This window comes from Psittacula echo, assembly GCF_963264785.1.
Source record: "Psittacula echo genome assembly, chromosome: 5".
Taxonomy (NCBI): domain Eukaryota; kingdom Metazoa; phylum Chordata; class Aves; order Psittaciformes; family Psittacidae; genus Psittacula; species Psittacula echo.
Window position 1 is genome coordinate 10,420,668 of NC_137739.1, and position 22,928 is coordinate 10,443,595.

The 22,928-nt window shown below is 41.4% G+C and overlaps 1 protein-coding gene across 3 annotated transcripts; it reads right to left on the reverse strand.

The window, feature by feature from the left end:
• Nucleotides 1–1,458: 1,458 nt before the first annotated feature.
• Nucleotides 1,459–21,334, reverse strand: NDE1 (nudE neurodevelopment protein 1). Of its 3 annotated transcripts, XM_080618024.1 has the most exons (11): nt 21,231–21,334; nt 19,261–19,390; nt 18,546–18,709; nt 13,567–13,696; nt 12,407–12,560; nt 9,189–9,337; nt 8,747–8,883; nt 7,556–7,738; nt 6,325–6,416; nt 5,149–5,285; nt 1,459–3,889 (listed from the first exon to the last, which is right to left on the reverse strand). In XM_080618024.1, the coding sequence occupies exons 4-11, from the start codon at nt 13,650–13,652 to the stop codon at nt 3,796–3,798; spliced, it is 1,032 nt and encodes a 343-aa protein (XP_080474150.1). In that variant the 5' UTR covers nt 13,653–13,696; nt 18,546–18,709; nt 19,261–19,390; nt 21,231–21,334; the 3' UTR covers nt 1,459–3,795. The 3 variants fall into 3 exon arrangements, with proteins under 3 accessions (XP_080474150.1, XP_080474151.1, XP_080474152.1); XM_080618025.1 differs by lacking the exons at nt 19,261–19,390; nt 21,231–21,334 and having other exon boundaries at nt 18,586–18,599; XM_080618026.1 differs by lacking the exons at nt 18,546–18,709; nt 19,261–19,390; nt 21,231–21,334 and adding an exon at nt 17,864–17,951.
• Between the last annotated feature and the right edge of the window lie 1,594 nt (nt 21,335–22,928).

Here is a 22,928-nt window from a genome sequence, read left to right on the forward strand (position 1 = left end):
AGTATTCAAAATAAGCTTTATTCTGCTCCTGGCATAGCCAAAAGGATGGCAGGTAGCATGACCCATTATTTATTGAGGCATGGAGTGAAACTGAGTGAATCCACATTCTCAGAGGAATGGGCTCATGACAATTGGCATAAATAAGAAGTCATTGAAAAGCAGGTAGAGGTCATTAGGAGCCACACAGAAGATGGAGAATGAACAATAGCTTCGTGGGATGGAGGAATAGATGTTACGGAGCAATAGATGTTATGGAGCAAGGTGAACCCTCCCTAATCCCCATTAAATCTCTAAGCAAGCTCTCTACAGCTGTCACAAAAGCTATTTGCATATGAGCCATGCACAAACAAGGACCCCATAATGTACCACTAACTGCTACAGTAGATTTTGCAATGTTAACACTATTGATTAGAGGAGTCCCAGCAATTCTTAAACTCTAACTGCAAAATAGGGTGAAATTAAAAGAGACACTGAAGACCAAGACAATAACATTCCTAAGGCACTCTCTACATGGACAGAATTAATGCACAGCATTGTTAACTGCAGTCATGAAATAGGCTGTGATGATACACCAGCTGAAAAACAAAACCTGAAGCCCCGGAGAGGCGATTACAAAGTAAGATCCATGAAACAGGGGACAAACTACATTAAAAGTAAACAGGTTTAAAAACCCATGAACAGGATCTTGAGTGAAGGAATGAAATAAGGAGGAGCACATTAGCCTTAGACATTCCTGGAGTCATGATTCAGTCTACTAGCAGTATCTGGAGTCTAACTGAAGCATTCTGAGAAACAAGGTAACAGTGAAAAGGAGAGCATTTCAACTTCTGTCTCCCTTCCTCCCTCTTAGAAAGGCATTGAGGTTGAAAAGACACTGGAACACATTGCCCAGAGCAGCTGTGACTGTCCTGTTCCTGGTATCCTTTAAGGCCAAGTTAGATGGGGGTTTGAGCAACCTGGTCTGGGGGGGGTCAGAACTTTATTAAAATTATGGGATGCCACTTTTAATTATTTAGCTCTTGTTATGCCTTATCAATTGTTACAATCTAATTATATAATGAGTCATGATTTATTGCCTACCTCCATGGGAATGAATCTTATATTGGTGAAGAAACTATTACAACACAATGACCTGTGTCAACTGCCAGAGTGCATCTGAAACAAGGGACACAAAACTCTAATCACTGTTCATTGTGATACAGAATAGATGTCTATACCTTGGAAAGAGTGAAGAAGGATAGAGAACAGAAAACTTCTCTTGGATGGCCACTGACAGCGACAGAAATTTTTAATTTCATACTTCACCCAGCTGTGATTTTATTAACTCTAATGTGTCTATTACTTATATTGCATATAAAGGTTTGGCTTAAGATAAAACAAATAATCCAACTTTAATCACCCCAAACACACAAATTAACACAAAACAAATAGCAGTGCTTCACTGTATACTTACCATGAATCTGTAAGTGCCCAAATTACCAATACACTACTTATGGCAGAGGCAAGAGGCAACTGTACCACCATTCTGTGAGGGCAAGATAAATTGACTATAGTCAGAGAGTGGAGCATGGTGCTGTGCTTCTCCCCCCTTCCCCAATCTGACCTTTATTTCCCAACTCTGCTCAAGTGATAATATCACCAGTGGTGGTGGTAATGGATGGGTCTGGGTAATGATTAAGGCATCTGGCTTAATTGTTGGGGGATGGGTAGCAACACAATAGCCAAAGGCCTAATCTGAACAATCTGAACCCCCCCTACCCCCAAATATAATCCTGGTCAAGGTCCAACTCAAGCCAGGTTTCTGCAGTAGATATGCAAACACAACCATGACTCAACTGTCTTACTCCATAAATACTGGACTGCCCAGAGCCCATTGAGCTCTCCTGCACAGCAGCAGCTTGCAAACCAGGATATCCTCTGAGTAGGGCCACCTCTCAACAATACTCCTCAAGGCTAAGAGATTTCCTGCTGCAACAGATCCTCAGTGATTAATAGTGTGCTAACCTCTGCAATCCTAGCTACATGATATAAACGACTGATTGCACATATATAATCCTTTAAATATAAACTGCTGACCAAGTCTGAGACTAAGTCTGAATCTAGCCACACCTTGATGCCTCTCTGGAAGGAGTTTAGAAAGCAAGGGGGTCCTTTCTGAATCTCATGACCCAACAGAAGGGTCTGCCTGACAGTTTTGCCTGACCCTGTCCTCTATGCAGTAAATAATCAAGTGCACATCACCACTGAATCTTGTTAAATCCCTGTTGCATTTACTAAAAAACTTTGAGTCAATGGTTTATATAAGTAAACATTTTTCTGCTTCTAAGAATCATTCCTCCATCTGCAACAGCACCCAAAGTTAAGCCAACTCTGTATATGCTCTGAATAATGGGAATCATCTGTGTTTATTTCCTCTTCAGAGAAACAGATGCATCAGTGACTGTTTTCACAGCATTTTATAAAAAAATAAAAAAACCCCAAACAAAAAAAACACCCCCCCAAAAAAAACCAACAAAAAAACACACCACAAAAAAAATACAACCCAAAAAAAAAACCCCGCAAACCAAAGACCACCCACTAAAAACAACAAACCAAACAAAGCTACAAAACAAATTAAACCAAACCCAACCCATTTATGCATTCAAATAAGCTCTTCCCACCCACATCCCCCAGCAAAAAACCTATAAAAACTGTTTAATCGTGATTAGCTTTGCAAGTACAGGCTTCCCTAAGGTACATTAATACTGTGAGTGAACCTACTCCATTTAAAAAACAAATGGAAATTCAATAATATTCTATAGGGGGAAAAAATAGTTTTCTACTCACATACATTTGTCTAACATGAAGGACTTCTCAGGTTAAAAAAAAAAAAAAAAACAAAACACAAAATGCTTCTAATTATAACAGCTGAAACATATATTCTCATAGAAAAAATAAAACAAGAAAAAATAACTAATACCCAAGGCACATTAATAAAGAGAGCTTTAGAAAGCAGTAAAACCCACTTATTAAAATGTTAGATCTAGCAACATAATCAGATCTTTTGCTTCCTACACAGCCAGGCTTCAGCGGCCAAAATACGGCAAAAAAAGGTGTCTATATGCTAAGCCAGTTCAAAGTCTCCTACCTCACTGTTAGTTCTAGTACCTCCCAAGTACTACTAAGCGCTAGGCATCCCTCACCTTTAGCCATGGTCTGTTCTCAATGGCAAATCATTGCTTACCAAACCATCTTAACCACTACAGAGGTAGGTTTTTGTGTAACAAGATTCTGACCTGCAAACATCCCACAAAAAGCTGAGCAGCTTCCCCACAGAAATACACCTTTCTCCACAGAAACACACTCTTCTAATCAGGGTGACTGCAGCACACAAGCATGATAGAAAACCAGCACAACCAGAATTAAAACCAGAACCCCATGGTGCTGTATTAACATCAAAATCCAAAGCCTGAAGAGCTGCACAGGGAATACAGTCTCTGTTTTAGGTAGAGCAACAATGGCTTTGACTGGTAGTGTCAAAAGAAGAAACTTTCATGGAGCTATTTACAGTGACTTATGTAGGAAGCAATTCTAAGTCCTGCACTGCTAGGTAGCATTGCTTTGTCACACCACCCACAGAGCTCAGGCGAGAGGTCAGACTGGGCAAGGCCACAGGAGGCCACTGCCAATTGCAGCTTCTTGTTCAGTTCTCCTCTACACCGAAACTGCTGCACAATTGCTCATTGATATTCTCTTTTAAAGTAAAGTTTAGAATATGTATTATTTTTAATCCTTTTCTAAAGTCAGACAGGCTTTTCACAGCAGCATCTTGACAACACTTGGTGAAGGATGGCTCATTGTTCCTGGCATATTCGGAGGCCGTGTTCCAAACTCCAGGCGTTTCACTAACCTGCAAATACAAAAGAGAAGTCGGTGCATTTCTTGTTCAGTGTCACCATCTGAAGACAACCGGTCACTTCCAGAGTACCCTACTCAGCTTGAGAAATGAACAGATAAACTAATACCACTCTGAGCACTGAGCCCATTACTTAACTAGGATGAGTTTCCACTCTAACACAAGGCTCCAGTTCCCTTCAAGTAATGAGAAGTTATCTTTTACAGGTGTTGGAATTTCAGTTCTAGCATTACAGTGGTAGGTATATAATCAGCTGCAAGAATACATAAAGTACAATATTTGAGGCTTTCATGAGGTTTCATTGAAATTTCATGAGGTTTCATGAAACTGAGATTTCATGAGGTTTTTCCCCAGGCTGGGATAGCATGCACAATGTAGAATGCCCTTCCATACACCAAATTTGGGTACTGGTAACAGGACAAACCAGTATTCCCAGTGCAAGGGTCTTAGCTGAATAATTAAGTCTGGAACAAGCTGTAGTATAGACACTTAATTTACAGAGAATCTAAAGAATCTGAGGTACAGGACTAGCAGGGTTTAAGCAGGCACTGAACTGCAACTTGCAATACCCTTGTGGATGCTTCTTCATGTGGTTTTAAAAAAGAAAAAAAAAGGGGGGGGGGGGAACAAACCCAAACACAAGCACACAACAACCACCCAACCAGTTCAAGTGTTCACACAAATATGAAAGTTGAGTCAGGTAAGTTCCTGTCAGGTGCTCCTTGGAAATGCGTCTTAGCAACAGTAAAGCATTCTGATTGAATGAACCCATTATTTGCCTTCTTTACCAGTTCTCCCATAAATGAGAATCTTAACTGTGATAAGGGAAGTCCCTACATGCCATGATGTTCCTATGCTATCACTTGTACAAGAATATAAAGCATAAAACAAATTAAGCCGATAAGCAAGAGCTCCTCCATTGTACTTCACCCCACTTATTAATGGGTTTATAATAAAATACACGTATCACATTTGCTCCGATACATTTTTCGTTGCCAAATTTTTTGGTTTTGGAATTTTGTTTCCAAAACTTGATTCCAACTAGTCTTCAAATTGCAGCAGCTAGTGATTCCAAATTCAAAGCTGATCTGAAACATTCAAATCATAATCCTGAATAACTAAGTTTCATGTATGTTGAAAACAAATCTGTCCCTACCATAATAAAGATTCAATACAAAATAAAATAGTACCAGTCACTAAGTTTTAACAGCAACACTTCTCAATAAGACACAACAGCAGAAAGCAGCACTCACCCTGTATCACACAGAGGCTGATGAGGACTCAAGCGTGTTTCAAGGACATCTCTGTTCATGTACATGGACACTGTGGTTCTGTTTGGAGACTGGTCATACACAAAGTTTCGGCAAGATGCAAGTTTGGACTCCAAAGCCTAATGTAAACACAGTTGAGTCAAGTGTCAGATATCACGTTCTCTTTCACAAGATGACATTGTGGCACACCAAAATGGCATTAACAGTGTTTGAGATTTCTGTGGGTTTGGTTTCATTTGTTTCTTTTAGAATGAGTTGTCTAGTAGAGGAACTTGCTAGACTCCAGTGCTACATGAGGGCTGAATTTCTGAAGAGATGAAGCCAGTCATATCTCTAAAGCTGAATCTGTTTCTGTAGGGGAGGTTAAGGAGTTGATGCTGCTCACCAGCAGGAACATAAAGTCTTCAGCTTCCTCAGGGAGATTTTGACACCTTTCTTAAAGGCATCACTTTGAGATTACTAAATGTTTGAGCTATCTCCTTTCCTAGACACATTAGGGTACATACTAGGTGGTACAGCAGAGGGAACTGAGCCACAGATAAACTGTTCTGCATGACACACTCCCACCCTAGACAACTCCAGCCTTGTTGCTGGGTTACTCTTCAGCTGTACCAGTTCTGCAGCTTAGCCCATCAAAAAGTCATACAAATGCTTATGCCAACACAGCACTGAGGGATAAGGGAGAAAACAGAAGGAAGGCAATGGATATTTTTTTCCAGCATCAGCACTAGCTTAATGTCAAACAACAGCTTAACAAGACCTTAGGCCTTGCTCAAAAGACTACTGGACTTTCAAGGAAAACATCAGAAGCCCTCTGGACAGCAGGCACCCTCCTACTTTCTTTTCTACTTTTCATGGGAAAGAAGCCCTTCTACTTGCTCATGCCGATTTAGTCTTTCTGCACATGTGCTTTCAGAAATTTGTAGAGGAAGATCTTATCCACATGGTGATAAGACCTTACAAAAACAGAGCAGGGTCCATCTTTGGGGGTTGGTCAGAAACACAGGAAGTCCAAACCAAATTTCAAGGCCAGGCTTAGCTAACCTTGAGACAAGATACTCTTTCCAGTCTCTCCTGAGCAGCAGCACACATAGTGCTGGCTACAGTTTCAGACAGCTCTCCCTTTCCAAGAGCACTGGCTAGCAGGCAAGCACTTACCCCCACTTTTCGTAGCAAGTCCCCCACAATGTTAAGTGCAGATATTCTTGCAGCAGGTGTGAGAGGGGTTGCACCAAAACTGTCCTCGAGACCTGCAGGGCAGGTTAGAGGAGGATTAAAACAAACAAACCAATACACACACACAAAAAAAACAACCAAACAAATAAAAAAAAAAAAAAAAAAAAAACAAAAAACCAACCACACCACCCCAAACCTTTGACACTGGAAGTCAGAAGACACCTGACATATACAGCAGAGAAAACAATTATCTTCACCTTTTGTATCTCACCTCTAGATCTTTCATATCCATTAGGAATATGAAGCACTGTCCCTCTGAGACTGCTCAAGTTACACTGTCCTAAGCTAAAGTTTCTAGACATGCTGTGTCTTAGGTTTCTAGAGATCTGTTTTACAGGCTACTTTGCACCTCTGTTGCTGCAGTGGGACCAGAGAAATATGTCCTCAGAGAGGAACATCATCTCTCATATTGCTACAAATATCCAAATCCTCTCACTTTTACAGAAGCATTAATTCCTCCACACAAACCACAATTTTAGGTTAAGCATACTGAAGCCCACAATTAAGCTTTGTTAGTGCTCAAAGCTGTATCATCAAATCATCGGAATGCAACAGTACAACCTCCTAGAGACATAAACAGTGTTACACAAATTTCCAGCTTCTTAAGTAAAAAGATGGGAGAGTTAGTGTTAGAGGTTTGAAACAATGAAACAATCAGTGCTTACAAAAAATATGCAACTGATATTGACATGAAACAAGAGATAGAGTACAGACAACTAGGATAACTTGTCACTGTCCTGCTGTTCCAGAGTCAAAAAAAAAAAACAAACCACCTCTCCCAAAGCAGCATCTACTCTCACAGAGAAGCCAATTCAAGTAACATGTGCATGACATTAAACATCACACTCAAGTTTTTTAAATCTTTCTCCAAAGTTAGCCCAGCATCTCTGGGACAGTTGGGAAATAACAGTTAATTCCCAACAGGTCATATTGTCCCTCACAATTATTACTACTGGACAGTTGAAGTCAAGTGGAAATGAACAGCTTATGAATAAACCCAAAAAATCACAGTCTATGAAAATAAGACCGTGGTGACTGCATTGAGGTATATTTTACAGAAACACTCAACTCTGCTCATTCCCCCTTTAGCCAGAAACTATAGTAAAAACAAGAGAAGCAAATAGTAATTGTGTGCTGATTCCCTGTCAGTCACCTCTCCTAAATGTCATAGGGGTGGTGGGTATGTTGATGCTGGGTGCCCGGTGCACTGAAGAAGTTGAAGGCACAGATAAGGACGCTTGAACTGCAGTGTCTGTTCTTTCTGTTTCCAGGGTAGTTTGCATCGGTGTTTTGGGTTTCTCTTGTTTCTGCTGCACTGCAAGCTCTTGACGTAGATCTACAAAGGAAGCAACACAAAGCAAGCTTTTGGAGTATGTATCCACCAAGATAAAAACAAGTGAGAATGTTTTGCTCAAAAGATTATCCCCCCTTGTGGAGGTGAAATCACTTTTCCCTGTAAAGACTACTCTAGGCATATGTCCAAAATCCAGATGATCACTAAAGGATTTTCTGGGATTGTGACTCAAGATGTTTTTGTAGTATCCCTCTAAGGCAGGGAATTAACTCCCTTCCAAAAGTTACAGGGTGGTAAGCAGAGGCACATCAAGACTGAGGCTAGACAACCTGGCACACCTTGGCTACATTCCAGCTCCCTGCCAGGTTGAGATCCTACCTATTGTATCCTTTTCTCTTCTACCCTGGTTTCCGCATGAAGGAAATCTGAGCTGAAGACAGATGGAAACCACACCATTATCACTTCTGTCCCTAAGTCTGGCTATAGCTTACAGAAGCCACTCAAGGGCACAGAATCTGAGCAGATCTGAAACCAGAAAGTGGTTTTCCAGCTCCATGGTCTCTCTTCTCAGCCAGCCTTAGTTATCGGTATCAGGCAACTAGCACATGGGGCTATTTCAGAGATAACTAGAAGTCAGTCACAGCCCTCCTGTTTTACTGCCCCATTAGTGTTTCATTAATTCCATTTGTTCACAGGCCAGGAAACAATGAGGTTAATGGTAATTAAAGCTGACCTTCATAGGTTACAGGAAGCCAGACTAGCACATGCCCCAGCTGTACTGGCTCTTCTTAACCTCCCACAGCCCTGAAGCATCACCACAGATTAGGAGAAGGCTGGAACAGACTTTTGCTTCTGTGAGCTGCTCTGAAACAAGGTTACAGGAGTTGAAGGGGGGGGGGGAAATCTTGAAGCTCTCTCATTTGTTTCTACATTTCAAGTAGCTTTAAAAGATGTAAACTTAAAAGCCAAGCTCTAAGACATAGAAAGAGGACTTAACAGCTGCAAGCCAGAAGGGGAGAAAGACAAAGATACAAGCAATTTCTGTCTAACCTCTAGCTTCATCTTTCAGGCGCTGCACAGACTCCAGGAGGTTTTCCTTCTCATCCAGCTCACTCTCCAGAAAAGCATTTCTTTCAATAGCCTGGTTTAAACGTTGCTCAAAATCCTCTAGAGACATTATAGTGGCTCTAAAAAAGAGTGCATAAGATGTCACTACCAGATCCTTCAAGCACATCGAACTTTCTCTCTCAAAGGGAATAACATGGCATTTTAGGTTTTTTGCTTTTAGTATTATTTTGATTTTAGCTTGTAAGATATGAAAGTGTGGAGTGGGGGGAGTGCCATCTGCCACAATCCTCTTCACCACAATCACCACTTAAGTGATGAGTTGAGAATGGCAGTGCCAAGGAGCACAGCATTACAAACAGCTCAGTGTCACCATGATCACAGGACAGAACAAAGGTGGAAAAAGAAAACACAGAAGTTAAATCACCTTTTTGCTCTTTCCAAGTCATCATTTGCTTGCTCAAGTTCTCGAATATATTTCTGAAGCTGATCTTTAATAGCTTTTGTCTGTGCCAAGTCATCTTGCAGTGCAGAGATTTGCCTGTATCCTTCTGAATGTTGAATTTCAATCTTTTCCTAATCAAAGGCAAATCAAAGAGCATTAGCAATGCATGTGCTCATTCTGTAGCATTGCCTGAGCCCCTTTAAAGGCAGAAGCTGATGCTATGATGTTTTTTTGAGAAGCATCACCTTATATATGCCAAAATGCCAACAAAACCAATTGCTCACATAGTTCTGGGCTGTCAGTAGACAAGTGCTCTTCCTGTCACTTCTTAACAAACAATGGTGCTGGGGAGCAGTTCCTGACCTCCACAGCACATGACTGTTCTTTGCTTTCCTAGACAGCAAGACTCAGCATAATTTCTGAGCCCCACAAGCTTCAACAACACACAAAGCAGGATGCAAGAGAAGTCCCTTCTTTTCAATTCTAGTAAAGTCAAGCTGTACTTCAGAGCCTAAGTAGCAAGAAAAAAAAAAAAATCCAGGTGTAGCACTGTTACATACTGCTCTGAACCAGAAGGATTCTCCACTGCCCCTCTGGTTTTATTAGCCTATAGTGCTCTAGATCACAAAACATTTCAAGTACAGTTATGCAACATGCTTTGGATGTAAGCCTAAAATCAAACTGTCTTCCTTTACAGCATCTACACAAGAGCAGATTTACAACAGACAAAGGCAGGCAGGAAGGCTTAAGCTTCTCCATTAAATATCTCTCTCCCACTACTGCTGCTGTATGTGGAATTAGCTCCACATCACGAGAGGGAAAGCTTCACAGCACACAGTCTACTGCAACACTTTACATTCCACCACCTTGCTATCAGATCCCTTCAACAAGCCAGAGATTTTTTTTTTAAACTCCAAGACTGCTGTATAAAGTAGCATTACAGAGGCACTTTTGCCATCCAGAATTTAAGTATAACATAGCTGAAGACATTTAAAACAAATCCACGCACTGGAATTTGAAAACCATGCCATGTAGTCCAGCATGACTGATAATTTGAAGACAGTTATTTTAGCACACTAAATACATAAACAAAGAGGAGGCAGGAATTCTTATTTCTGAATTAAGACATTCTAATTTGATTACAGCATGGTGACATTACTATAATTCCAGATCTCTGAAGCATAGTTACATGCTGAAGAGCCTCCAAGCTCTAAGAGGCAGATTATTTTCAGTAGGTTTTCAGGACTCTCTAAACAAATGCTTCAAAGCATTATTTCCATTTATTTTCAGGTGGTGTGAACTCTGGTTTCCAAGGATGAAGCAAGTACACAAACTAGGCTGGAAGCTCAAAGCCACAAGCTGTGTGGGCCTGGCAAAGTTCACTAGCATTGACCTAAACGCAGACACCAACCCTTGATGGGCTCAGTTAACACAGCTGCTCAATAGCTTCGTGAGCTTAATGCTTTGCTCTTGAGTTGATTCAGATAAAAGACCAGAACTGCAAGGTTTGAGTCTTTGTTTTTAGCCAATTGTAATAAATTATCAGCTGATCTGGCCATCAATGGTGTCTCTGTTTCTTCACTGCAGGCTGTTACTGCAGTTTTTAGGCTGCATGAATAGCCACTTGTTAAAGAAGTTCTTTTCAAGCAGAGTATGTTTGAAAGTAATCTACTCTGAAGGATATTTTAAGAATTTCTAAAATATATTTACCCTCCACTTTTTGAGGGTTTACGATGTTTCCTACTATTTTCATTCTTAACTGCTTCAGCTGCTTCATTATGATTTCCCCTCATCCTAACTCCTTTGGAGCAAGAAAATAGTCCACACCCTCCTCAAATGCACTGTGGGTTTTATTTTTGTCAAACCTATGTCTTCAACCCCAAACCCACCAGCTTACATGGATTTATGTGGCTACATGGAACAGTAAACCAATACTCCATACAACATGCAGAGCATTTAATACCACTAACAAGCTAATTCAAGACCAATAAAGATCAGTGCAACATGTACACAATGAAACAAGCCTTGGAGCTTTTGCTATCAAAGAGTAGAGGGCAGGAATCACTATGCTGGTGCCAGAGGGACAAGACATCTGCTGGGAATGAAGATTATTTTCTTAAGACAGTAATTTGGACAACAATTTAGACAGAAGGCATTGCACACCTGGATTAATTCAGTGATGAATCACTGAAGTGATTAATCACTTCTACAAATACCTTCACTCCTATTAACTCATTATTGCGTCCAATTGAGTAGAAATACAATTACATTAATCCCTGCTTCCACATATATTGACCTAGCCCTACAAAATACAGCATATTGTTTCCTGGGAGATTATACCACACCTTTAAGTAAAAGGCCAACAAGATCAAACTTTAAAAAGGCACACACCAATTTCAGTGCCAAATCATTTTCAAGTTTTCTTAAACTTACCAGTATTTCCTAAACCTGCCAACCAGCACAAGGGACTAGCAGCATCTTTAATGAGACCAAAATGAGGCAGACTCATCACTCTTCATACTCTAGATAGCTTCATGATCTCGTAAGTCACTCAGTTAAGAAGTTCCATCTCAGTAAGTTCATATCCCTTATGCTTTGTAATTATGGAAGTTAATGCTTTTCAGCTGGTTCTTAGTTCCATAGAAGGTTAACCAAGTGTAAAAAGGATACATTATTCTTCCCCAAGTATAAACAGATACAGTAAGAAAACCAGAACTGAAAGTATTTTATACCTCTCAATCCTGTGCATTACCTACCAGCTGCTGCTTCCCAGCTTATCTGGAATGCCAATTAATAAACACAGATCTATGTCAAAAGGGTTTAAAACAAATCATTTGTCTTACGTAATGCAAGAATACAGCTGGAATGTTTGCATCTTGATTGTTCTGCAATATTATCTGTGTCTGCACAAGGCAGACAGCAAGAAAGCTATGAACAAAATCACTAAGTAAATGGAAGAAGGAACAGAATAGCAGCTCAGATATGTTCATACTTGCTCTCCACTCTACTGCAAACAACTTTCTCCTGTCTAAAATATATCCTGACAAATAACCACAACCTGCCAACAAGGGTTCAGGAACATTACAGAGATATCCAGCATCCTCAAAGCAGACAACAGATAAGGCAAGCTGAATCTGCACATGCCTAACTCACCTTTGCACTTTGGGTGTACAGATACTGTACGAATCATCCACTCTTACCTTAACTGACTCCAGTTCCATTCGCAGACGATTGTTTTCTGACAGAAGGTCTCTATTTCTGGACTCTGTTTGCTGCAGCTGGGTCTCCAGTTCAGCTTCATACTCTCGACTCCCTTCTTGGAATTCACGCAATTCCTCCTGTGTATTCTCAGCACTAGAGAGCAATTCCAGCGACAGAACCCATCATAATGAGCAGGAAAAAGTCTCTTGTACACTCAAGGTAAAAAAATTTAATCATGCCCTTTAACACAGAAGGCTCTATGCCCTTCTCTAACACATATTCAAAAGGAAGAGAAGACCATAGGCAAATGTTTTTCCCATCAAGCATAGAAAGCCACTCCACAGCAAACTGGTAAATAAAAAAGAAAAAAAAAAGAAAAAAGAAAAAATTTGAAAAATCCCAAAGTCTGTTTAAACACTATAGGTGTTGAAGACATTTGAAGTCTCTTTAGCATGTACATTATCCACTGTTGTCTGTTTATTTAATCTGTTATTCAATTATTTGAGAATATGAACAAAGCATATAGCAATAAAAAGTGAGAAGAGAGAAAGATGGAAAGATGTTCGTATGTTCTATTGAAATAATCCTCCAGCAAGCCAAACCAGCAGCACTGAAAGGTCTGAATACCTGGTCTAAGAAAGGACCCAAGATCAGTATCTAAAAAGTTTGTATTTTTTTCATCCTTTACTGCATTTAAAGCAATATAATGAGCTAAAGAGAAGGGCAAAGTATGTCCAGTCTCAGCCAGGGATCCTCCTCCATTTACATGCTGTCAAACCATTATTGATCCACAGAGGTCAATCAAGCACCTCTCTTTCTGCAATGGCCCAGATCACCCACTCCCAACAAGGCTCTGCAGTGAGTTACATTCACCCCAGCTGCCCACAGATTGCAGTCAGAGGCACAATTTCAGTACACCGTCCTAGCTTAAACCAGAGCAGGGATCAAAACCAGCAGTGCCATACAGCACAGAGTCACTGCTCAAATAAGCATAAAGGACTCTGGACAGCTGTAGTTTATGCAGAAGCTTTGCTACTGCTACCAGTCAAGATAGCTGAACCACCTTGAATATACTCCTCTATCAGGTGCTATCTCCATCTTTGCATGCTGAGTTATGCACCCTATCCAACACCTTAGAGGAATGAAGCCACTGCCTTACCACTGCTTGTATTTCATAGCCAACTCTTTCCAGTATCTGGTTTCCTCTTCCACTGAGCTGAAGTTATGTCCTTCTGAGTCTTCCATTATGAGTCCTCAAAGTTTAAAACTCCTGTTTCATTTTTCAACCCCTGGAAAATGAAAGAATCAAGCGTAAGAGCTAATGCAGTAAGTTACCTCAGTATTTTTTGCTGCAGAGCAGCACACCCCTCCTCCCAGGAGATCACTGCACACCTGGAGACCAAACTAAAGACCAGCCTTTACAGGGCTCTGCCAGATACACCATAAATGTTAAAGAATATTTTATTTCTGAGTAATCAGGTCATTTTCCTTGGCTCTCATAAGGCTGTCGCATGCTTACATCACATCCCCAGCAATGAGCACCTTCCCCACCCTCTGACTACACAGTACAGAGCACCAAACCTCAAACTTTGGCTGCAGTCGCACCCACACACACAGAACACAAGTGAAACAGAAGACACCTCAGGCACAACTTCAGCTCAAAAGACAGTGCAATTAAGGTCGATTTCAGCAACCCTAAAGACACTTAAGAAATTAAAAAGAAACTTCAGACACAGATAAGGTGCTCAAGATACTAATTTCCTGTGTTAACATTTCTAGGAACACCTAAACTTTTTATGGATGTAACTGCTGGACACAAGGAAAACTTCACCGTAGGTCAACATAGGAAAGCTACCCAACTTTAAAAGCCTGAAATATCACAATCCATGTATGTCAGAGAGACACCATATACTGTGATACCTCAGAGAGCCATGGGAGAAAGTAGCTTCAGAAATCCACAGGGAAATGAGAATAGAAGCTCTACAGAGGTTTTAGTAGGATACCACCTGGCTGGACTAGGTATGCAGACATATCAGCAACCCAGCAAGCAATCCAGACCATCCAGCTGTCCTGTGCCAGCATAAACCCAGTCATGGGACATAGTCCCAAATGGGAACAAAAAATGAAAGAGTGACAGAGGAGTCAAGAACCTTAAGTTGGTCACTCGTGCTTGAAGTCTCAAGTATCTAGACTCCAGAATTAAATAAGTTCCCTCTGATGTGCATGATGCACTCTAATAAACAGGTCATTAGCAAACATCATTTTATACGAGTTTGTTTTTACAATGGAGAAACATCAAACCTAATGCTCCAGAAAACCTGCCAATGTCCAACCCTGGGTGAGGCAAAGATTCCACATAAATATTACCGATTTAATAGAAACCTAGCTAGATCAGGAAGAGTAAATAAAGGTGGAATCAACCAATCTGTGACAAGAGCAGCTGTCAGAAAATTGTATAGCTGAAATCTAATGACTGATGAAACAGAGCTGTTCTACCAAGTTTCATCTCCAGAACTACTGAGCAAAACATTTCCTAGAGGCAACCCTAATGGAATAAAGAGGGCATAAAAATAACCAAAGCCTTTGATGATAATATAGATGACAGTCTCACCTTCTGCTCTTATTTACGATACTCAGGAGATGCTGGAGTAGACTTTCTGAACAGCATGACAAAGGTAAAGAAAACGTGCATCTACTGCACACTGAACTTGATTGAAAAAATTAGTCATAACCTCCATTGAGAGTTTTCTCTCCACAGAATCACCTGGTTTAAGCACGATTAACAGCCATCTACCTAGCAACTCTATCGAGACAAACGTAAGTAGTTCTTGCCTCTACAACAGACAACAGTACCAAATACTCAAAGTAGTCTGGCAATCTAAAGCCCAGTTCTTACACACCAAGCAATGCTGCAAAGCACAAGTCCTTTTCATAGCCTAGGTGATTTTCAGAAAGCTACTGCGCAAAGAGTAAGCAGCTGTTACAGCTAAGTGGACTGTGTCCACACACCTCAATGCTCAGTATCAACTACACTCTCACAGAAATTACACTATTATTTAGAAGGCAAACTGGTGAGGGAAACAGTTACTAAACTTTAGTTTTTATAGTTCAGCTTCTTGACACATATTGTTAATTAGACAAAGCCACATCTCCCTCCTAACAAATACCCCCCACATGTGATGGATTCACACACTTCCAGCAAGAAGTCCCAAGGCTGCTGCTCTTTGTATGTATTTACATATCCGCTGGCAAAAAAAAAAAAAAAAAAAAAAGAGAAGAAAAGGAGTGCAAGTAAGGAGGAGTGATTTTTCCAAATAATATCCTTGCCCATTAACAAGAAAATCACGACCAAGCACAATTAACATTCTTGACCTAGGACAGTTTACGACACATCTACTCTATTATTTTTAAGAGAACTGCAAGTGTCTTTGATGTTAATGAGCATGTCCTTATGCTCAGGGCACTGTGTACACACATACTAATCCTTGTAGGACACTTGTGAAGAAAAAAAAATTCTCTTTTACAGATTAGGGATCGGGACAAAGGGTCAGACACAAAGTGATGCAGTGATGCAATAAGAACCCAAGGACCAGCATCCATTCCTGTAGTCAAACAATTCCAGAGAACAGCAAGACAGAACTTCCTTTAGATAGTTATTTCTCACCACTCACACAACAGGAAGTTTCTGTATTTCTTCAAGAACAGAGATTCCACACAAAGCATGCCTGGCTTTGTAACATAATTTACAATATATTTCAGCAGTATCCAATGAGGAATTATTCTGACACAAGTATTAGAATAAATCCCAGATCTATGTTCTGACAATCACAAAAAAAAGTCAGGCAAAACAGTGCAAGACATCTTGTTCCTACAAGCTTTCCAACAACCCTTTAGAGTGAAAAGGCACAGCTCCTGTTGGCCTCAAGATCTTGAACCTGCTTCTATCTGGCTCTCACTTGTGTTTTTACACTGCACTTTGGAATAACTAAAAAAATGTATTAATTTACATTTTTTAAAGACAGTCATATACAAAACAACTTTCACCAACCGTGCTGTAAAATTTATAAGAGTTCTACAGAGCCTTGATAACTTTCACAGAAGCATACAGATGCTGTGCCCTTCTGTTTCTGTCTTCGTAAACATGAGATTATGGACCTACTGAGAATGGTTGCCATTAAGAATAATCTGTTTCATGGTTACCATTACTAAATAGCACTTACAATTTAAAATAGTTAAACTGCAAATACATGGAAGTATTTGTGGACCTATACTTACTCTACATAGAAGACACAACATGGCAGATATGGTTTCACTACTGTACAATGCCACAGGCACACATTTTTTATCTGTAATGCATAAGGAAGATCTATTAGGTTCCCTGTACACCTGCACTACATCTTAGAACACAGGGATTTTCAAACTAACCAAAGGTGCAAGATACAAACTTAAACTGAAAAGAAAAAAGCCAAATTTTAGGCACAGTATTAAAACTTTTTTTTTCTATTCCTGAATTTGTTTTAAAAATCCCAAACCACCACTCAAATCCTTCTAAACTGCCTAGAAAGGGTAGAGCTTTTTTGACTTTGTTTTTCCCTCTGCTGCCTTCTCCCCTTAATTTTTAACAGCTTGGGGACAGAATGCAAAATATCTGGAGAGCAATTAAACCAATTAGGAACTATTGTGCAGGCTCACTATAAAAGGAGGGAGGGCAAGGGGAATGAAAGAGCTTGCAGCACTGTTTTGTTAAACGCTGGCAAATGTGGGAAAACCAAGCAAAGTCACAGCCTGTAAGCAGGCACAAGTGGTTGCACCTTACTTGTTTTCAAACACACAAAGCCAAAAGAGACAAGTGGTCAGACTTCCTGCATGCAAGCAGCACAAGTGCTGGTCACAGACATTACAAAACCTCTACATCATACAGGAAGTGGAAATGTTTATGGGTGGGGAATGAACTTTTGCAAGGAGAAAAGCACCTCATCATAAATGCTGCAGGAAGCAATTCCATACAAGTGAGAGCAGAACTGCAAAATTCTTAAGGAGGAAAAAAAACCCCAAAACATTAAGAAAACCATCACAAAATTACTCCTAATTCAATTTGGGAATTAGAGCTTGAGTTCACCAAATTCATGAGAAGCCTCAACTTAAAAGTCTGTTTCAGTCATAGCAGGATCAAGGACTCAAGGCAATCCTACATACTAAACATTTTTTTAACAAAAGAACACTTTAGCTTGGTGAACAATGTTGGCCTATCTCTGTAGCAATGCCGCATGGTCTGAGTCAAAGAAATACATATTATAATACAAAAATAAAACAATACTGTACATGCTACTGAACTATCCATAACAAAGATGATGAAGCTCCTATGAGCCATTTTTTCCTAACTGTAAACCAAAACAACCCCCCTTTTTGAGCCTGAAAAGTAGCCTTCCCATCCTATAAATATGGTATTTTCTTACAATAGTCCCGTTGCAAAAGTCTTCCTGTAACAATAAGGGCCTATTTTCTTTTGTTTAAGCAATACAAAAGAAAATCACAGCAAGAGAGAAAGAAAAGGAAGAGGTCACCAGAGTGCCAGGATTACTGCAGAATCCCACAGCTAGCACTGAAGAGAGTTACCAACTTCTCAGGGTCTTCTCTACCAAAAGGCTTAATTCGGCAAAGCTCTCATCTTTTCAGATATCAAGCCAGCTCCAGTTCTTCGAGTTTCCAGTGAATCTCAAGGAACCTCTGCGAAGTTTTCTCTCCTGAATCGCCTGACCTTGATGCTTCCACCTGCCAGCCGAGGTCAGCCCATTCCCATTCGAAGCACGAAGACGGAGAAGGAGCTGAGACATCGGCCACGGCTCCCACGCTCCCTTCTCTTTCCCTCCCCACCAGCAGCCGCAAGAGCAACTCCAAACGGAGATTCAGGCTCGCAAGGAAAGGTGCGGGAAGGAGCGGGAATCGCAGAGAGGCAGGTCCCGGCTCCATTACCCCTTGCCTCCCCGACCCTGCCCCGGTTACCACAGCAGAACGAAGGACACCACGAGGGGCTGCGCCGCACCAAAACAGCCCTACCCTCCCCTCCTCTCCTCTCTCCGCGGCACAGGCGCTCCGCCAGGGCATTGCCTCCTGCCTCCTGCCTCCCCACCATCGTACCGTCCAGCGAACGAAGCCTTCGCTCTCCCACCAAACCCACCACAGTAAAGCACTCCACACCAACAGCCGCCGCTCTCCGACGACTGACCCGACGCGACCACCCCATTGGCTGCCGATCACGTGCTGCGGGGGCTCCGCCAATCAGCGCCGCCAGAACGCGTCTGCTGGAAGGTTTGGAAAGTTTCGTTACTTTCAAAAGGCGCTCGGGGGCGGTCCTGGTCTCGCCCGTGCTGGGTTGGGGGGCGTTCACCTTGTGCCTCTCATCGGCGTTTTAGGGAGCTACAGCGGACTCTGGGCCTGCCCCTTCTAACGTTTTAAGGGGATAAACCATTTGCCGCCTTGCTGTAATGTTAAATACGTGTTTTTTCTAGGAGCATTCTATCAGAAGGAAAGCTTTACATCAAATATTGGGGTTTTATTGTTATTCTAAAGGCTTCTTCTGAAAAAGCAAGTAGGAAGACAGTGACTGTGACTCCTTAATACCAGCGTGACATTTTTAGACTAAACTCCCCTTTTCACAACCGAGGAATAGGCTGCTGTGTCACTAAAGCCCATGTAGCAAGGACAAAGCAGCCTATGAAATATTAGACACTTGCACTCTACATCTTAGCATGAGCTCATCATTCCAGAAAATGAGCCACAAGCATCCCCAGGGGGAAGGAGCTCCCCGAAGATGATGGGACAGAGCTGCAGCTCAATGCAGCCAGTAAATTACCTTCCTTCCCTGTGTGGAATGGGTCTGGAAGGGACTGAGGTGTGTGGAGCTTTCCCGAGGGCGCCAGGTGTGCTCCTACCCAGCAGCATACACAAACAGTTGGTCATTAGGCACACCTGGTATTTGTTTCCTGAGTCAAAACGAAAACACGAATTATCAGATACACATGGCTCCAGCCCACATACACAGGGCCGTGTGTCACCCAGTATCACTTCACACCCCTGCAGCACAATTTGCAAACTGCTCGAGGACAGGCACAACCTCACAGGGGCCCTCATCCCAGTTTCAGTTACTGCTATGATGCAATACCAGACCTGGAGCAGGGCCTGATTCTGGAAAAGACTTCACTGTCTACACTGGGAATATGCCTCTCCCAAAGACTTTGTAGAATAAGGGTGCAACTGGAACAAAGAGGATGGATGCTTTTTCTGTAAAAATATTCCACTAAAAGGAATCTGTCCACAGCTAAGACAACTTCAACTGAAAAGAATGAGAAAAACAAGCATAATTTCAGGTCAGGTGTTCAGCAAAACAATTATCTTTTGTGGCTAGATGTTCAGCAGAAGTAAATGGAGACAAACTATTATACAACTATGATAAATTATGTATTTATAATTTAGGTATTTAAAATATTGGGTTAATAGCAACTTGCAGTTCTGTCATTACTCAATAATGATTTTATTATCAGATAAGTTACAGAAAATAAACCACTTCCTATTGTAGTATGTCCCCAGTAACTAAAAAATGTGTACTTTTGTTTGCAAGTCTGGGACAAAGGACATTTTACTTCAACTCTTCGTACCAATCTTTGAGGACAGTGTGAATACACAGATTATCAAAAGTACGTTGGGTATTTTTAATAGTTCTCATTTTGAAATATGTGTAAAAAACCAGCAAAAAATCTCAGATTTCAGAGGAAGTTGTTAGCCTCTCATCCAAATTTGAAGCAGTGTAACAGTACCTTAACAAATGCCAGAGGCATTAGCAGAGGCAATAGCAGAGGCACTCCTTTACACAAGCAGTAAACAGTAGAAAAAGGTTACTATAATCACTATTACTGCCTGTTTGCAAGAGGAATGAGAACATTTGTTTTAAAATTAGCAGAGAAGAAAAATAAATTATTTTATTCATTTATTTTTAGTTTGCTGATTAATAAATGACAGATTTTTGTGGCAGTAGGGTTATTTTAGGTGGTGCTGGTTATTTTAATGACAATGCCACACAGACTCTTCCATGAAAGACAAGCAGGAAAAGATGCATACACTGTAAGTTCTTGGTTGCAACACCTTATCTTTTGGCAAAAGTTTGTTATGGGGGAAAAAAGATTCGCTTTGCTGCAAGTATTAAATAACTCACTCAGAACCACTCAATGGATGGAACAGGTCATCATTTGTCATTACAAACTACTGATTTTTTTTTTTTAATGGATTACTGATACCCATAAGAAGATGTGACAAACATACATATTAGAATATCAAATAGAAATATTGCTGTCACTGAAGGGCAAGTATTTAACGTCATGGAAACCTATTTCTGCCTCTTTAAATATGTCATATAATTCTCTGCAGCCTATATACATAAAATTAGATTTGCATATGCTTAAGCAAGAAACAGATTCTCACTGCTAGAAAACCCTCCTGATATCTTGAACTGATAATTATTGTTTACAAAACTGTCAAATGCTTATGAATAGCACTGGCAAAACACCACCACTCCAGACCATAATACACAGCAGCATTAGACCCTCACAGAACCATGGGAGTAGGGGAAGAGGAGATGTAGATATAAGCATTGTCACTAAGAAGAGTCAACCCTGCTGGTGGCTGCTACCCATTAGGCAAAGGTGAAGGTAAAATGACAAAGTAGCCTAATACCATGATGTCACTTGTGATCAGAAGATACTGAGACACCAAAAGTGGACCCTCACCCTGCTCTGGTGCTACCCCCTCTTCCTTGAGAAGCTCAGCTACCTGCATGCCGAGGAGCAAGCCCAGACTGGATGATCCAGGTTTGCTGCATGACTTTAGCTCAGACTTCTGAGGGAACTGTTAAATTGTGAGATAGACCTGTGTCTGTAGAAAGACAAGAAAAGCAAAATTACAAATAGACATAGGGTTGTTGAGACAAGGGCCATTAGTTGTACAAGGATTCAAGAGGAAAAATATCAATGTGTAAAGTCATAAGATCTTGAAGTGATTAAACCCCTTTTGGTTGCCAGTGTCACCCACATGAACAGATGCAATGAATTACAAGTTATTAAAACTGAGGTACAAGTGGATGCCCACCCTTTTTTTGATGCTTGTTTAGCCAAGACTTCAGGTGTTTTGTCAGAGGATGGGGATCACACTAACACGTCATCCAGCAGCTTGTTAAAAACTTGTTTCTTGTTAACCAGTAATTGCTTTATATTTTTAAGCTGTGTTTATCTTACTTGGGGAATTTCTTTATACACAGCTAATGATGCCCAAAACAACCCAGAGGACAGTTCAGAGAGGTCAGACACTTCTGTCAAAATAAGCCAAGAGCAGATTTCTGAACAGTATTAATATTTAACTGCTGTCTTCAGGGTTCAAGGGAACTTCAATACTGTCTTCAAGGGAAAAGGCTCTCAAAAAGAGTTAAAATTGTCCACCTCTGGCAACCACCAGGATATTTTTATTTTTGTGTGTGTGTTGGGAAAAAAATAATTAAAATAAAAACTTAAATTCTACACAAGGCACCAACAATTATTGCCTGTAAGAGCCCCATTCAACACTGCAGCAACTTCCCTGCTGCCTGCTGCACTCCTAAGGGGTGAGCACAGAGGTACCTGCTCTGATACTCACGGGGAGGCCAAGCCCCATGCTGGGCCTCCCAGAGACCACTCTGCAACATGGCTCCTACAGCTCTGCATGCATGGCCCTGCAGGTTCAGCTGTGACCCGACTGAGACACCGTCCTCATGTAAGGTGTGCAAGGTCCTGGTGTGAGAAGAAAGAATCACAGAATCAACTAGATTGAGAAAAAACCTTTAAGATCAAGTCTAAGCTTTACTCCAGGACTGCAAAGTCAACCACTAAACCGTAGCACTGAGCTGGTTTCTCATCTACAGGGTTTTTGAACACCCACAGGGATAGTGATTCCAGCACTTCCCTAGGCAGCCTGTTCCAATGCCTGATCACCTTCTCAAGAAATTTTTCCTAATATCCAATCTAAACCTCCCCTGGAGCAGCTTGAGGCAGTTTCCTCTTATGATACCACTTGCCACCTGGAAGAAGAGACTGATCCCCACCTCACTACAACCTCCTGTCAGGTAGTTGTAGGCAGCAGTAAGGTTTGACCTGAACCTCCTCTTCTCCAGCCTAACGCCCCCTAGCTCCTTCAGCCGTTCCTCATTAGACTTGTGCTCCAGACCGTTCACCAGCTTCGTTGCCCTTTTCTTGACCCACTCCAGCACCTCAGCATCGCTCTTGTACTGAGGGACCCATAACTGAACACAGCATTCGAAGTGCGGCCTACATCAGTACCGGCCACAGAGGGTCTGCCCAGCGGTCCCGCCGGGGAGGCCCCAGGTGCTCTTGTTCGGGGCCTGCCGCCTCCCCACAGGTGCCGCACCCATCCCCTCAGTGCGGCCCGAAGCACTCTTAAGCCGCTGCGGGCACTGCCGTAGCTCCCCCTCGCAGCCCGGGG

Excerpts from the sequence above, each read along its gene's own strand:
- NDE1 (XM_080618024.1), bottom strand. The coding sequence starts at position 13,652 with ATGGAAGACTCAGAAGGACATAACTTCAGCTCAGTGGAAGAGGAAACC. Across the intron at positions 8,884-9,188 it reads GACTTGGAAAGAGCAAAAAG|AGCCACTATAATGTCTCTAG; the intron begins GTGATTTAACTT and ends ACTCTTTTTTAG. Across the intron at positions 7,739-8,746 it reads CCTGAAAGATGAAGCTAGAG|ATCTACGTCAAGAGCTTGCA; the intron begins GTTAGACAGAAA and ends CTTCCTTTGTAG.